At 42.3% G+C, this 14,703-nt stretch overlaps 1 protein-coding gene across 1 annotated transcript in view; it reads left to right on the forward strand.

The window, feature by feature from the left end:
- HECW1 (HECT, C2 and WW domain containing E3 ubiquitin protein ligase 1) overlaps nt 1-14,703 on the forward strand; it is a 458,581-nt gene that overhangs the window by 278,144 nt on the left and 165,734 nt on the right. Inside the window, exons 6-7 of the mRNA XM_049893967.1 lie at nt 7,396-7,471; nt 13,707-13,876. Coding sequence (XP_049749924.1) covers nt 7,396-7,471; nt 13,707-13,876 — 246 coding nt within the window. The remainder of the gene's footprint in view (nt 1-7,395; nt 7,472-13,706; nt 13,877-14,703) is intronic.

Consider the following 14,703-nt stretch of genomic DNA (forward strand, 5'->3'; position numbering starts at 1 on the left):
CCTGATTCAACTTCAAGAGCCTTCTCAATCCTCTACCAAATCTTCTGCACACCACAAACAGATTTGACTTCAAATCTGTTAAGCCATTTGCTAAGTAGGTTTTTTGTTGTGGAATCATTTATGTGCAAAACATACACAATAAAACTGCCAGAGCCGAGTCTGAGAGAAGGGCATCAGGATCCAGTGCTGAGTGGTTGGAATAGTGATCAGGCATCATATGCACTGCAGAGCAAAGGAAGCGTGTCTGACCTGAAAAGACAAGCAGTTTTGCTAATGTGCCACATAGCCTTGGACTGTTATAGGGTGAGGCTCTCTTGGCTGCATCTTAGTGTCATTTTCACCGTAAATAAAACCTAGAGATTCTATAGTAGATTCCTGATCAAAAGGGAGAAAATGCAGAACAGAATTTCAAATTCTTATGGGATCCAGAATTTCTGGAGCCATGCAGGATGGATAGATCCCTGAAACTATTGCCCTGAGATAATCTGTAAACCTTAAACCGAACAATAGAGGCTGAGCCAACATGGCACCTTACACAGACACACCATGCCATCCTTCTGCAACAAAGACCTGAAAAACTAAATAAAACAGATACAAATGCCAATCCTGGAACCCTAAGCATCAAATGAAGGGATAAAGAACTAGATCAAACACCAAATGAAAAAAGAAACTAAAGGAAAACAAAGAGCAAGGAGAGATACAGAGTGGAGGTCACCTGCCGACTAATGAGGCACAGTGTCGCCATCTTGGAGCGCAGCCAACAACCCCAGGCAGAAGTATGGGAAGGCAATTTCATGGAGCTCCCAGCAGGAGACAGAGTACTCAGTACCCAAAGAAACACATTTTCCCACCCCTCACCCTCCTGCCTTGTATTCCCCCTTTACAGCTTCCTACCAGGCCATGCCATACTGCCTTGGCTGGAGCACCATTGGCCCGCCACCAGCCCAGGTCTGCCCTGCCCCCACCTGCTATAATGAGATACCATCTCACCCTGACATACTGACACTAATCAACAAAACAAAAAATAACACATGTTGGAGAAGTTGCAGGAAAATTGGAATTTGTATGCACTGCTGGCAGGAATGTAAAATGGTACAACCATATGAAAAATGATTCGGCATTTCCTTAAAAGGCTAGAAATAGAAATATGATATGATCCAGCAATCCTACTCCAAGGAATATATCCTAGAGAAATAAGAGTGATCACACGAATAGACATATGCCCATCTATGTTCATTGCAGCATTATTCACAATAGCAAGAAGATGGAAACAACCTAAGTGCACACCAACAGATGAATGCATAAGCAAATTATGGTACATACACACAATGGAATACTACACAATGATAAAGAATAATTATGAATTCACAAAACATCTCACAACATGTATGAATTTAAAGGGCATTATGCTGAGTGAAATAAGTCAATCACAAAAGGACAAATATCGTATGAGACCTCTATTATAAAAACTCAAGAAAAGGTTTACACACAGAAAAAAAAAATCTTCCACAATTATGAGGGAGTGGAGGGTTGGGAAGGGAAAAATCACTAAATTGTAGACAAGTGTTAACTTTGGTGAAGGGAAAGACAGCATACAATGTTGGGGAAGTCAGCACAACTTGAACAAGGCAAAATCACAGGAACTTCCTAGACACATCCAAACACCTTGAAGGACTGAGTTACTGGAGCTGAGGACTAGGGACTGTAGTCTCAGGGGAGATCTAGATCAATTGGTATTAACAGCTCATAAACAAAATGTTCTACATCCTATTTTGGTGAACAGCACCTGAGGTCTTAAGCCATTTAAGATACATCTGTTGGTCCCATCACATTCAGAGAAAAGGAGAATAAAGAAAGTGAAAGACACAAGGAAAATATTAGTCCAAAGGACTAATGGACCACATGGACCACAGCCTCCAGCAGCCTGAGCCCAGAAGAAGTAGATGGTGCCTGGCTACCACCACCTCCTGCTCTGACAGGGATCACAATAGAGGGTCCCAGAAAGAGCAGGAGAAAAATGTAGGACAAAATTCAAATTCACAAAAAAACAGATTTACTGGTCTGACAGATATTGAAGGAACTCCTTATTGAAGGAACTATGGCCTCCAAACGTCCTGCTAACTCAGTACTGAAGCCACTTCCAAAGTGCACTTCTCAGCCAAAGTTTAGACGGCACTATAAAACAAACAATAACACACATGAGGAAAGTGCTTCTGAAGTTCAATCAAGTACCCAAGACCAAATGGGCAACACCTGCCTAAAAGTAAAGACAAGAAGGCAGGAAGGGACAGGAAACCTAGATGAATGGACACAGAGAACCCAGAGCGGAAAGGGGAAGGGAGAGAGTGCTGACACACTGTGGGGATTGCAACGAATATCACAAAAAACAATTTTTAAAAAATTTTTGGTGTATAATTTTTTGAATGACAACTAATTTAGGCTGTAAACTTTCAACTAAAACACAATAAAATTTTAAAAAACAAACAGTAGTTTAGCTTAGCTTAACTAGTAAAAAATGCCAGCCTGGAGCATTGTGCTCTTTTAAGAACAATCTATATGAAATCAAAGTGAAAACAGCAACTGGAAAGTTTAGATAGGAAACTTAGGGAGGCAGTGAGTTTATGTTAATGGTGTAGGAACAAATCGAGAAAGGGGGATGTCTTGGTTAGGTAGTGCTCCTATAACAGAACTACCGCAAGTGAATGGCTTTAACAAACAGAAGCTTATTCTCTCACAGTCTAGCAGGCTAGAAATCTGAATTCAGGGCACCAGCTCCAGGGGAAGGCTTTCTGTCTCTGTCAGCTCTACAGGAAGGTCCTTGCGATAGATCTTCCCCTGGTCTAGGAGCTTCTCAGCACAGGGACCCTGGGTTTAAAGGACATACTCTCTCCTGGCACTACGTTCTTGTTTGTATGAGGTCCCCATGTCTCTCTGCTCTCTTCTCTTTTATATCTGAAAAGAGATTGTCTTAATACACAATTTATAGATTGAGCCCTGCCTCATTAACACAACTGCCTCCAATCCTGCCTCGTTAACATCATAGAAGTAGAATTTATAACACATAGGATAATCACATCAGATGACAAAATGGTGGACAACCACACAATACTGGGAATCATGGCCTAGCCAAGTTGACAGATATTTTGGGTGATACAGTTCAATCCATGACAGGGAGTGAGGGTGTTTGCACAACTTGAAGAATGTAATTAATGTCGCTGAATTGTACATGTAGAAAATGTTGAACTGACGTATGTTCTGCTGTGTATATTCTCAATAACAACCACAAATGATAAAACCAGTTGTTAAAAATAAGTAAACCCTAGAGGGTCTGTGAGTACAGGAGATTTGTTACCTTGAAACACGCCCCTACAAAAAAAAAACTACAGCTCTTCTCAAACATTAAATCACAATATAAAACCTTTCCAAGACTGGGGGAAACAGTTTTATTTCCTGGAAATTGTTCATCATGGCTATGGTTGCTTCCACTTTCATACAATCAGGCTGGTCCTTAGATGACTTTCTCAATAATTTAGTGAAAAGGCACGAACTTAGGTAGAATTTCAAGGAGTTTTAAATGATGTGTGAGATATTGGTGGCTCAGTGATAGAATCCTTGCCCATCATGTGGGAGACCCAGGTTCAATTCCTGGCCAATGTGCCTCATGTGCAGCTGTCATCTGTCTGTCATTAGAGGCTTCCATGTTGTTATGATGCTATCATCAATTGAATTATGTCCCCACAAAAATGTGTGTATCAATTTGGCTGGGCCATGATTTCCAGTATTGTGTGGTTTTCCTCCATTCTGTGATTGTAATTTTATGTTAAAAGGATTAGAGTGGGACTGTAACACCACCCTTACCCAAGTCACACCCCTGAGCCAATGTAAAGGGAGTTTCCCTCTAGTGTGGTCTGTACCACCTTTTATCTCTCAAGAGATAAAAAGGAAAGAGAAGAAGGCAGAGAGTTGGGGACCTCATACCACCAAGAAAGCAGTACCAGGAGCAGAGCGTGTCATTTGGACCTGAGGTTCCTGCGCTAAGATGCACCCAGACCAAGGGAAGACAGAAGACAAGAACCTTTCTCAAGAGCCAACAGAGAAAGCCTTCCCCTGGAGCTGATGGCTTGAATTTGGGCTTGTAGCCTATGAGATTGTGAGACAATAAGCTTCTCTTTGTTAAAGCCATCTACCTGTGGTATTTCTGTTATAGCAGCACTAGATGACTAAAAAAAAAAAGATGCTAAATGGTTTCAGGGGAGATTCCAGACTAAGATGAACTAGGAAGAAAGGCCTGATGATCTACTTCCAAAAATTAGCCAGTGAAAACCCTGTGGATCACAACAGTCCAGTCTGTATCCAATCTACAAACCAGTCATGGGGATGGCACAGAGCCAGGCGACATTTTGTTCCATTGTGCGTAGGGTCACCATTACCCCGGACCAACTCAATGCAACAGCAACAAAATGATGTGTAGCTCTCCTCTGAGCTTGGTAGCTCCTGAAAAGTACTCACTTTTTTGTCTACCAGGCTGTTTTTTGAAGCAATAAAGACGAAACTTTTGTAAATACCCTGAAAAGCCAGCAAAGGAATATTGAAATGTGAAGAACCAAAACATGTATACTTTAAATAAAACCAAAAAAAACAAACCCAGTGCCGTTGAGTTGATTCTGACTCATAGCGACCCTATAGGACAGAGTGGAACTGCCCCACAGAATTTCCAAGAAGCGCCTAGCGGATTCAAACTGCCAACTCTTTGATTAGCAGCCATAGCACTTAACCACTACGCCACCAGGGTTTCTGCTATACTTTAAATAGGAAGGCAAAAATGTACTATCGTTGCTGTCATTGCATGTTTAAGCTTATTTTAGCGTTGGCTAAAATGTGCAATTTAATCCAACATCTTTTTAAAAATGTACATGGAATGCACCCATTCTATACTTCTAAGGTTCTATTAAAAATACAGTTTTTGTTGTGGCCTCAAGTAACTTATATCCCAAAAAGGACACAAGGTGACATTTTAAAATGAGAATTAGAAACAAGAAATGTCAACAGTCAATTGTAACTATCTGACTTGGGCAGGAACAGCCTGTCAGTGGTCTGTGGTCAACGGGCTGCAATTTTCTTTCTGGCCTTTGCCCAGGCAGAGCTTTGAAAAAGAACAAAAGTCCACAACATTACAGAATTTCAAAGCCCTGATTATGCCCTTGCAAGCTGGCCATTGCTGATTTAGGAGAGTGGTCCAGATTGAGGATGTAGTCTCTAAGGGGCCTGTTGATTTTCATTCTCTGTGTCAGCCAATCAATGTGAAGTATAAACACAGACTAGGAAGGCAGGGGATCTACAAAGCAAAGAGGGCTAGTGCCTCAGGACAAGCCACCGTGCAGCTGACTTATCCCAGCCACATCTGATTTTGATGCTTTATTATTAAACTCTATAAAATAGAGACCTGTCATGGAGTTTCTCAGTCTCAGATCTCACTTCATGCTCAGCACCATTCCAGATACCACCACATTCTTCTCTCTGCTGAGTATCCCACATCCCTGAGTTGGCACTGCACACGTGGGCTTAAGGGCAGACAGATTTGCCCCACAAGCTGCAGCCAAGTTCCACAGTCCCCCCAGGGACACCTGCTTATTATTGAGGAGGTTTGCTAATAATCCCCTTTTACTCCTCACGGGCTGAATCTGTATGTCCTGGTGATACCCAGTTTTTACTGCCAGTCTCCTACGAGGCTGGTTTATGGTAATATCCAATCACAGCATTGAGAATACTGAGAGTGAAAAAAAGACCAGACTTACTGGCCTGACAGAGACTGGAGAAAAAAACCTGAAAGTATGGCCCCCTGATACCCTCTTAGCTTAGTAATGAAGTCACTCCTGCGGTTCACGTTCAGCCAAAGATTAGACAGGCCCATAAAACAAAACGAGACTAAAGGGGCATACCAGCCCAAGGGCAAGGACTAGAAGTCAGGAGGGAACAGGAAAGCTGGTAATGGGGAAACCAAGGTCGAGAAGAGAGGGGGTTGACATGTCGTGGGGTTGTTAACCAATGTCATAAAGCAATATGTGTACTAGCTGTTTAATGGGAAACTAGTTTGTTCTGTAGACCTTCATCTAAGGTACAAAAAAAAAAAGTTCAGTTAAAAAAAAATTAAATATGTGTTTAAACTCTGAAAAAGAAAGAATACTGAGAGCGAGAGGCAGAAGAAAGAGGTGAACAAGCCCACAAGCAATCTACAAAGAGACATTGTCAAGAGTCTATCCAAAACATTTTCAATTTTTTTCTTTCTTCAGTATAGGTTATCTTCTAAAAAGTGGACACAGGGTATGGATTTGCTTAATAATCAAATTTTTAAAATTACTTTCTACTAATAGCTTAGGCAACACATGCAAAGGTGTTAACTAGAAAGAGTTATTTTCCTTTCAAGTGAATACGCAGAATTGTTTCTAAATGAAACCTTCTTAGAAGAGACTGGAAGAGACCCTGAGTGGTGCAGATGGTTAATATGCTCAGCAGCTAACCCCAAGGTTGGAGGTTCGAGTCCACCCAGACATGCCTCAAAAGAAAGGCCTGGAAATCTACTTCCAAAAAATCAGACATTGGAAACCCTGTGGAGCACAGTTCTACTCTGGTATGCATGGGGTCACCATAAGTCAGAGCCGACTTGCCGGCAACTAGTTTTCAGAAGAGAGTGAAAGCAAGGACAGTACCTGTTCTGAATAATCCATTAACATATCTATTGAGCAATGATGGAAAATAAAATATTTTCGCAGCCTGGTTTGCAAATACATACTAGAATACGAATAACCCACGTAACTCATATTCTGAAATTTCCCCAAAAAAGGCAATTAAATAAGGTAAACCTCGGAGTAGCTTCTTAATGCCATGCTCTGGATCCTCCCTAATCAAATGTTTCCTGGAAATCCCTCCATAACAATACAGATCACAAGAAGTGGAGATAAAACACTTCAACACCATCCTTTGCAAAACGGAAACACGTAATTACAGTGGTAAACATCTATTGACCGATCATTCTACTGCCTAAGGCTCTGCTTTAATAAGTAGTTATTTTTGGCAAATTGAATGTGAAAGGCATTGTTTATATTAGTAGCTATGAAGGGCCAATAATATTATAGTAATTGTGTTTGTTGATTTCCTTTTCTCTGAAAAGTACCCCGCCCCCATCACCACCCCCACTAGCAGATTCTCTATTACTGAGAAAGACGTCAGATTGCTAGAAGCTTATTTTAATCAATAGTTGCCTAATGAAATCACATAGCTGCTGTCTTTGTTGTCTGTAGCCAGAGAAATAACTGTGATTAAGTGTGCTCATGTGAGTGTGCGAGCATCAATTTCAACGCTTGTTTTGCTTGTCTCCCACTTTCCTTCTTCTCATAGATTTTTAAAAGCATTGGCACCGATGAGACTGTCCAAGAGCAGGGAAGCCGGAGGCTGATCAGCTTTTCTCTCTCAGGTATGTTTTACTCACCTGGAGGCCTTGAATAAGAATATCAGTCAAGAGCCAGGAGACCTGGCCTCAATGTCTAGCTTTGGCTCTCACTGACTCTTACCTACAAGTTATTCAACCTCTCTGTGTCCCAGATTCTCCATCTGTAAAGCAAAAAAAAAATCTGTTCAATTCCCCTGACTTCATAAGGGAGAAGTCAATAAGTCATAGATGTGGAAGTACTTGGAGATTGTGGGAAGAGATGCTTCCCGTCTGCTTTCCCTCTGTTGACAAGTAGTGGCAATTAAAGGTTTATAGAGTGGCGGTAGGGGAAAGCCTGGGGAGAGAAGCATCTATTGAGCCCTTTATCTAAATAAAATCTCACATGAAGCCCAATCCGTAAAACAGATAAAATTGAGCTGCTCAAAAAAATGACATTTGTGGAAAAAACAGTAAAATTCACCAATAATTAAGTTAATAGTATTGTATCTGTGTCAATTTCTTAGTTGTGATAAATGCACCAAGGTTATGTGCATTTATGTGCATGGTTATGTGAAGGGTAAATGGGAATTCTCAGTACTATCTTTGCACCTTTTCTGCAAATCCAAAAAATTTCTAAATAAAAAGCTTAAAAAGAAAGCCCAGCTGCCTGGCTACAATCCTCAGAGCCACACTCACTTAGTTCGACCTTAAGTGGTCTTTGAGGGGTCACAATGGCATGAAGCCCTAGGATTCTGTTGAGCAAAGTTTGAAAAATCAATGAAAAAGAGGAAGACCCTCAAGGCAATGGATTGACACAATGACTGCAACTATGGGCTCAAGCATATCAACTGTGAGGGTGGCCAAGAACCAGGCAGTGTTTCGCTCTGTTGTACATAGGGTCCTTATGAGTCAGAACTGACTCAATGCTATCTAACAACAACAACAACCTTAGCCTGTTGCCAAACCAACAAATATTTCAGGTCATGAATGCCAGAGATCACAGAGGTGACAAGCGTGAGTCTCTCTGGGAGATGGACAGTCACCTCAGCTTTTCAAGTCTAAGAGCACATCAGCAAACGAAACGTGTGTCTAAAGACCCTTGAAAACATTAACCGGTGTGTTGTTGTGTGCCCTCGAGTCAATTCCGACTCATAGCAACCCTACAGGATGGAGTAGAACTGCCCTATTGGGTTTCCAAGGAGCAGCTGGTGGATTTGAACTGCCAACCTTTCGGTTAGCAGACTGAGCTCTTAACCACCTGGCAACCAGGGCTCCATGTGTAGGTTAATGGAAAAAGAAAAAGGAAGAAGAAAGAAGTGCAATAATTTCATATTACTTGAACTACAAGCTAACAACTCCTGATTTGCCATTCTCAGCTTCCTATTGAAATGCTTGAGAAATGAAAGTCATTAATATAAACCTTTGAAAACAGGGGAAACCATTCAAATTCTTATGAGGTCCAGACATTCTGGAGCCATGGAGGCTGAATGAACCCAGGACACTATTCTCCTGAGCTGATCTTTAAACCTTAAGCCAAAAATATTTACTGAAGTCTTCTTTAAACCACAGTTTAGCTTAATTAGTAAAAAATGTCTGCCTTGACGTCTGGGGTCTTAAACGCTAGCAAGCAGCCATCTAAGATGCATCGATTGGTCTCAACCCACCTGGATCAAAGGAGAATGAAGAACACTGAGGACACAAGGCGATTACAAGCCCAAGAGACAGAAAAGGCCACATGAACCAGCGACTACATCATCCTGAGACCAGAAGAACTAGATGGTGCCCGGCTACAACCAATGACTGCCCTGACAGGGAACACAACAGAGAACCCCTGAGGGAGCAGGAAAGCAGTGGGATGCAGACCCCAAATTCTCATAAGACCAGACTTAATGGTCTGACCGAGACTAGAGGGACCCCGGTGGTCATGGCCCCCAGACCTTCTGTTGGCCGAGGACAGGAACCATTCCCGAAGCCAACTCTTCAGACATGGATTGGGCTGGACAATGGGTTGGAGAGGGATGCTGGTAAGGAGTGAGCTTCTTGAATCAGGTGGATACTTGAGGCTATGTTGGCATCTCCTGCCTGGAGGCGAGATGAGAGGGTGGAGGGGGTTAGAAGCTGGCAAAATGGACACGAAAAGAAAGAGTGGGGGGAGAGAGCAGGCTGTCTCATTAGGGGGAGAGTAACTGGGAGTGTGTAGCAAGGCGTATATGGTTTTTTGTGTGACTTGATTTGTAAACTTTCACTTAAAGCACAATAAAAATTATTGAAAAAAAAGTCTGCCTTGAGCAATGTGCTTTTTTAAAGAGCTATCTACATGAGATCAAACTGATAACAGCAACTGGAAAGGTTAGGTAGGAAGCTTAGGGACCAGTGAGTGTACGTTAATGGTGGAGGGACAATTCAGAAAAGGAGGATGAGAATGGTTGCACAACTTGGAGAATGTGATCAATGTCACTGAATTGTACATGTAGAAATTGTTGAATTGGTATATGTTTTGCTGTGTATATTTTCAACAATAATTAAAAAAAGAAAAAACAGTGGAAACTAGGAATACTACTCAAGTCCCTGGGTGGTGCAAATGGTTAGTGCTTGACTGCTAACTGACAGGTTGGAGGTTCGAGTCTACCCAGAGGCACCTTGGAATTTGAAAGCCTTGGTGATTTACTTCCAAAAAATCAGCCACTGAAAATCCTGTGGAGCACACTTCTACTCTGACACACATGGGGCCACTGAGAGTCAGAGTCAGCTTGAAGGCAACTGGCTTTTGGTTTATCTGACGGCAACCAAGAGGAATTTTCACCAGCCAAAGCTCAAGTGAAGTCCTGAAGCATAAGAGGGATGCCATGTGAGTTAGGCGGGGTGGGAGTGAGAAGGTGGCAAAGCCTCTGTTCATTGGTCCCGACTTTGCCTCTGCCATTTAGACATAGGCTCACAGACCCACCAGAGGAAAGGAAGCCCCTCCCAACTTGATTTGCAAAGCTACTTTATAAGGTGATCAGAGTTGGCTCATATCCTACAGTTTCCTCACTTCCCCCCAACATATAACTTTCTTACAGTTATTCCAAGACTACAATTCCCAGCAATGTAATATGACTAAGGATGTAAAATCAGTAGCTAAACATACAAGCCTGGAATGGTCATGGAAGTGTGATGATCGGTGGTTGAGTGCGCGTGTGTATGTGTGTTTAATTCATTATGTCTGGCTACGAAAAAAAACGAAGTACTGCTTTAGGCAATCAAAATAAATTCCATGCCTGAAAGAAAGGTAACCAGATAACAAGATCAGCAAATCTACAACTAAATGTAAGTCCACAAAGTATCAATAAGTTGACTGGATACTGGTCAATTCAGTTCCCTATGAAATTGTCCTGGATGAGTCTGGACAACCAAACTAACTGTAGATGGACAAATACCGGGACTACAAGACCTGTTTGTGGGTAAGTAAAAATCTTCCCTTGAAGAATGTGTGCAGAAAAGATTCTACCCTGTAAGAAAGTTGAAAAATAGCACATTCGAGAGAAAAAGAATAGTCTGTTAAGAAATAGGTACTAAAGAAAAGTAAAGCTGATCATGCATCTGGTTGTATTCTCAATAAAATACAGGAAAGCATGGGACCTATTAAGTAAGAGATTAAAGATGAGAAAAGGTGATAAGGGAGTTGTTTGAAAGTGGCAAAAATAAAAGCTTAGAAAGTCAAGTATATTAGTTTCCTATTGCTGCTATAACAAATGACCACAAAAACTTAGTGGCTTAAAACAGCACAAATACATTACCTTAGTGTTCTGGAGGTCACAAGTCTGAAATGAGTCTTAAGGGACTAAAACCAAGCTCTCAACAGGGCTGATTCTTTCTGAAGGCTGTAGGGGAGAACTGGTTTCTTGTCCCTTCCAACCTCTAGAAATTGCTGACATTCCTTGGCTTGTGGCTGCATCACTCCAATCTCTCCTGTTATCACATCACCTTCTTCTCACTTTGCCCCTCCTGCCTCCCTCTTATAAGATTACATTGGGCCCACCTGGGCAATCAGGGTAATCTTCCCATATCCAGATGTTTAACTTAATCACATCTGCGAAATCCTTTATGCCATGTAATTTATACACAGGTCCTAGGGATTAGGACATGGGTATGTTTGGAAGGCCCTGATTCTCTCCTGATCACAGTCAAGGAGAGATTTAAAATAAATTCTAAAAAGTGCAATCATGGAATTAAGAGTGAGCCCAAGAAACCAGTAAAGAGCGCGATCACAACAGCAGAACAGGAACTAGTGACATGGTAGACTGACTTGAGAAGTCCTCCCAGAATGTGTACATGAAGGCATAGCACAAAAAGAATGAGGAAGAAAAAAAGATGGACAACACATACAAAGCCAACACAAAGATAATTGGCGTTTTTGATGAGAGCAGGAACAAACTGAACAAAAGCAGTAATAGAAGAAACTTTCCTCAACAGAAGATAATTGTGCGTTTCAAATTTAAGAAGCCCATGAGGTGCCAAGAAAAAATGTATATGAAGGGACCAAAACCTTGACAAATTCCTTTTTTGTTGTTGTTGTTTAACTTTTAATTATAGCCACAGCATACATAAGGGCTGAAAAACATGCTACTTACGAAAGAGTAAACCTCACGCTAATCTCAGACTTGTCTTCTGTTGTACTGAATGCCAAAAACAATGAAGCAAAGTCTGCTGAGTTTTAAGGGTAACATGTTTTAACCCAAGATTTCTATGCCTACTACCTTGTCATCTCTCTGAGAAGGGAGCAGAAACACATTCTCAGGTTTGCAAGGGCTTGAAGAAGACCATCCTTACATCTTATCTGAAAGTGATATATAAATATGCACTCCAGCACACAGAGAAATAAATCCAAGAAATTCAAGGATTGAAAACACTGTGATATAAAAAGGACTAATTTTTTTTTAGGTTTCAAAATGAGAAGTAACCAGAAAGGTAGATTACAGAATTGCCTTCTCTGGGAAGCTGCAGGAATGAGGTAGATACATGAAAGCAAGATTGCTTATGCTCATGCTTCACTTCTCAGATCTATTTATATTTTCTGTTTATACTTCTTCAGGGTGATACATTTCCTGGGGAAGTACTCTCCCTTTAATTTTCAGTGAATTATACTCTTGAAAATATAGCCTTAAAGAAAATTAGAAATATTGATAAAGATTAGCTTGTAAATGACTGGTTGGGACTGTGCAAATGAAGTGCTTGTGGCCCACCAAGGGGATTAAATAGCTTGCTAATAATGTAACTAAGGTGCATGGCACCCTTGTAGGGGCGGGGCCATGCAAATACGGGATATGGAACCCTAATGAGGGGATTGGTCAGTTTTGCCATCCCTCAAGGCTTAAAACTCAGACATGCCAGAAGCAGAAAGGGAAGATCTCACCACCACCAAGAAAGCAGAGCCAGGAGAGGAGCACATCTTTTGGACTAGGGATCCCTGCGCTGAGAAGCTCCTGGAACCAGGGGACCGATAGAGAAAGGAGCTGTAACATGGAAGACAGAGGGAGGCAGCAGAACCAGGAAACCGACAGGTGACCAGAAGGAGACCAGCAGGAGAAGGCTGGGCTTCCTGGTCCACAGAGTGAGAAAGCTGAGTGCCTTCAGGCAGGAGGTTTGCTGGCAGAGTGGGATGCCTCCAGGCACTTAGTGAAGCTAGGTTTGCTGACTCATGGACCTAGAGCTGAGTACCTTTGGGCAGAGGCTTACTGACAGAGTGGGGTGCCTCAAGGCACTTATTAGCAAAGTTAAGAGAACCTTTTTACTTGCCTGGGCAGTGAGGGGTCAGAGAGAGGCATACTTGCAGGCATGGCTGAGAAGAGGCTGCCGTTAGTGAAGAACTGTATCCTGAGCGTTCCTGAACCTGAATTGTAACCTGTTAGTTCCCTAATAAATCCCATAATCATGAGTATTGTCTGTGAGTTCTGTGTGGCCATTCCCACGAATTTTCAGACGCAACTGAGAAGTAGAGAGTGTTGTGGGAAGTAAAAAGTTTGGAGGCATGTCTGATCTCCGCCTCATAACAATTAGCCTTGCGCTGTTGATCTTGATTCTCCTTCCCCCTTGTGAAGTCGGAGGAGGTCAGCACCATACCCACCATGCCGTTTTTACAGTTCTGTAGACAAGTCAGTCTGTATTTGCAGTGAAATGGAAAATGGTCTATAGATTGAAAAGATGTTTCCATGTTTTAAGTGGACTTTCCTTCTTGTGTAAAGCCCAACAGATCTTCAACCCAGGTAAAATACATTTAATTAAACTATCCTTTATTTTTCAGATTTCCAGGCCATGGGGCTGAAGAAAGGGATGTTTTTCAACCCAGACCCTTATCTGAAGATTTCCATTCAGCCAGGGAAGCACAGCATCTTCCCTGCCCTCCCTCACCACGGACAGGAGAGGAGGTCCAAGATCATCGGTAACACTGTAAACCCCACCTGGCAGGCCGAGGTGAGTGATGGGCCTTGGAAAGTAGCACAGGTGCCAAAGTGAAGAGACTGACATGAACCGGCACATGTGCCAGCCCCTCCTTTCATGGCGGCCCAAACACCTCTGCCAAATCCATTTTCTCTTGGTCTCAGAGGGAGCCTTGTTCTCTCTGGGTTTCAACTCTTAGGATCTTGATCAAGTCCGTTGGGTGTACCAGGAAACGGTTCATTGCAGCTACACTCTGTAGCCATAATAATAGCCTCTTCGTCTGACTCAGAGGAGGGCAGTGGTGGTTTAATGGTAGAATTCTCACCTCTCATGCAGGAGACCTGGGCTTGATTCCCAGTCAATGCACCTCACGCACAGCCCCTACTCATCTGTCAGTGGAGGCTGAAATGTTGCTATCATGCTGACAAGGTTTCAGCAGAGCTTCCAGACTAAGATAGACTAGGAAGAAAAGCTTGGTGATCTACTTCCAAAAATCAACCAATGAAAACCCATTATGGATCACAATAGTCTGATCAGCAACCAGTCATGGGGATGGTGCAGGAGCAGACAGTGTTTCATTTGTTATGCATGGGGTTGCCACAAGCCAACTGGACAGCAACTAACAACCATATCTGATTCACCACCTGAGCCTCCAAGCAGTCCAGCCTCTACTGCTGTCTTTTCTGTGGGAAAAGGAAGAGAAGGGTCTTGACCTGAACATTTCAGTTTCTGCACAGCTCTTCCAGGGCATATGGTTCTTAAGCAAGAGGGCCACATTTTAAAGGTGGCGGTCTAGTCCAGCTCCAGAGGTCCTAAAACTCTCAGGTCCTGGGAGTTCTAGAATATCCCCGAGTGGTTAG

The sequence above is a fragment of the Elephas maximus genome, chromosome 8, assembly GCF_024166365.1.
Source record: "Elephas maximus indicus isolate mEleMax1 chromosome 8, mEleMax1 primary haplotype, whole genome shotgun sequence".
Lineage (NCBI taxonomy): Eukaryota > Metazoa > Chordata > Mammalia > Proboscidea > Elephantidae > Elephas > Elephas maximus.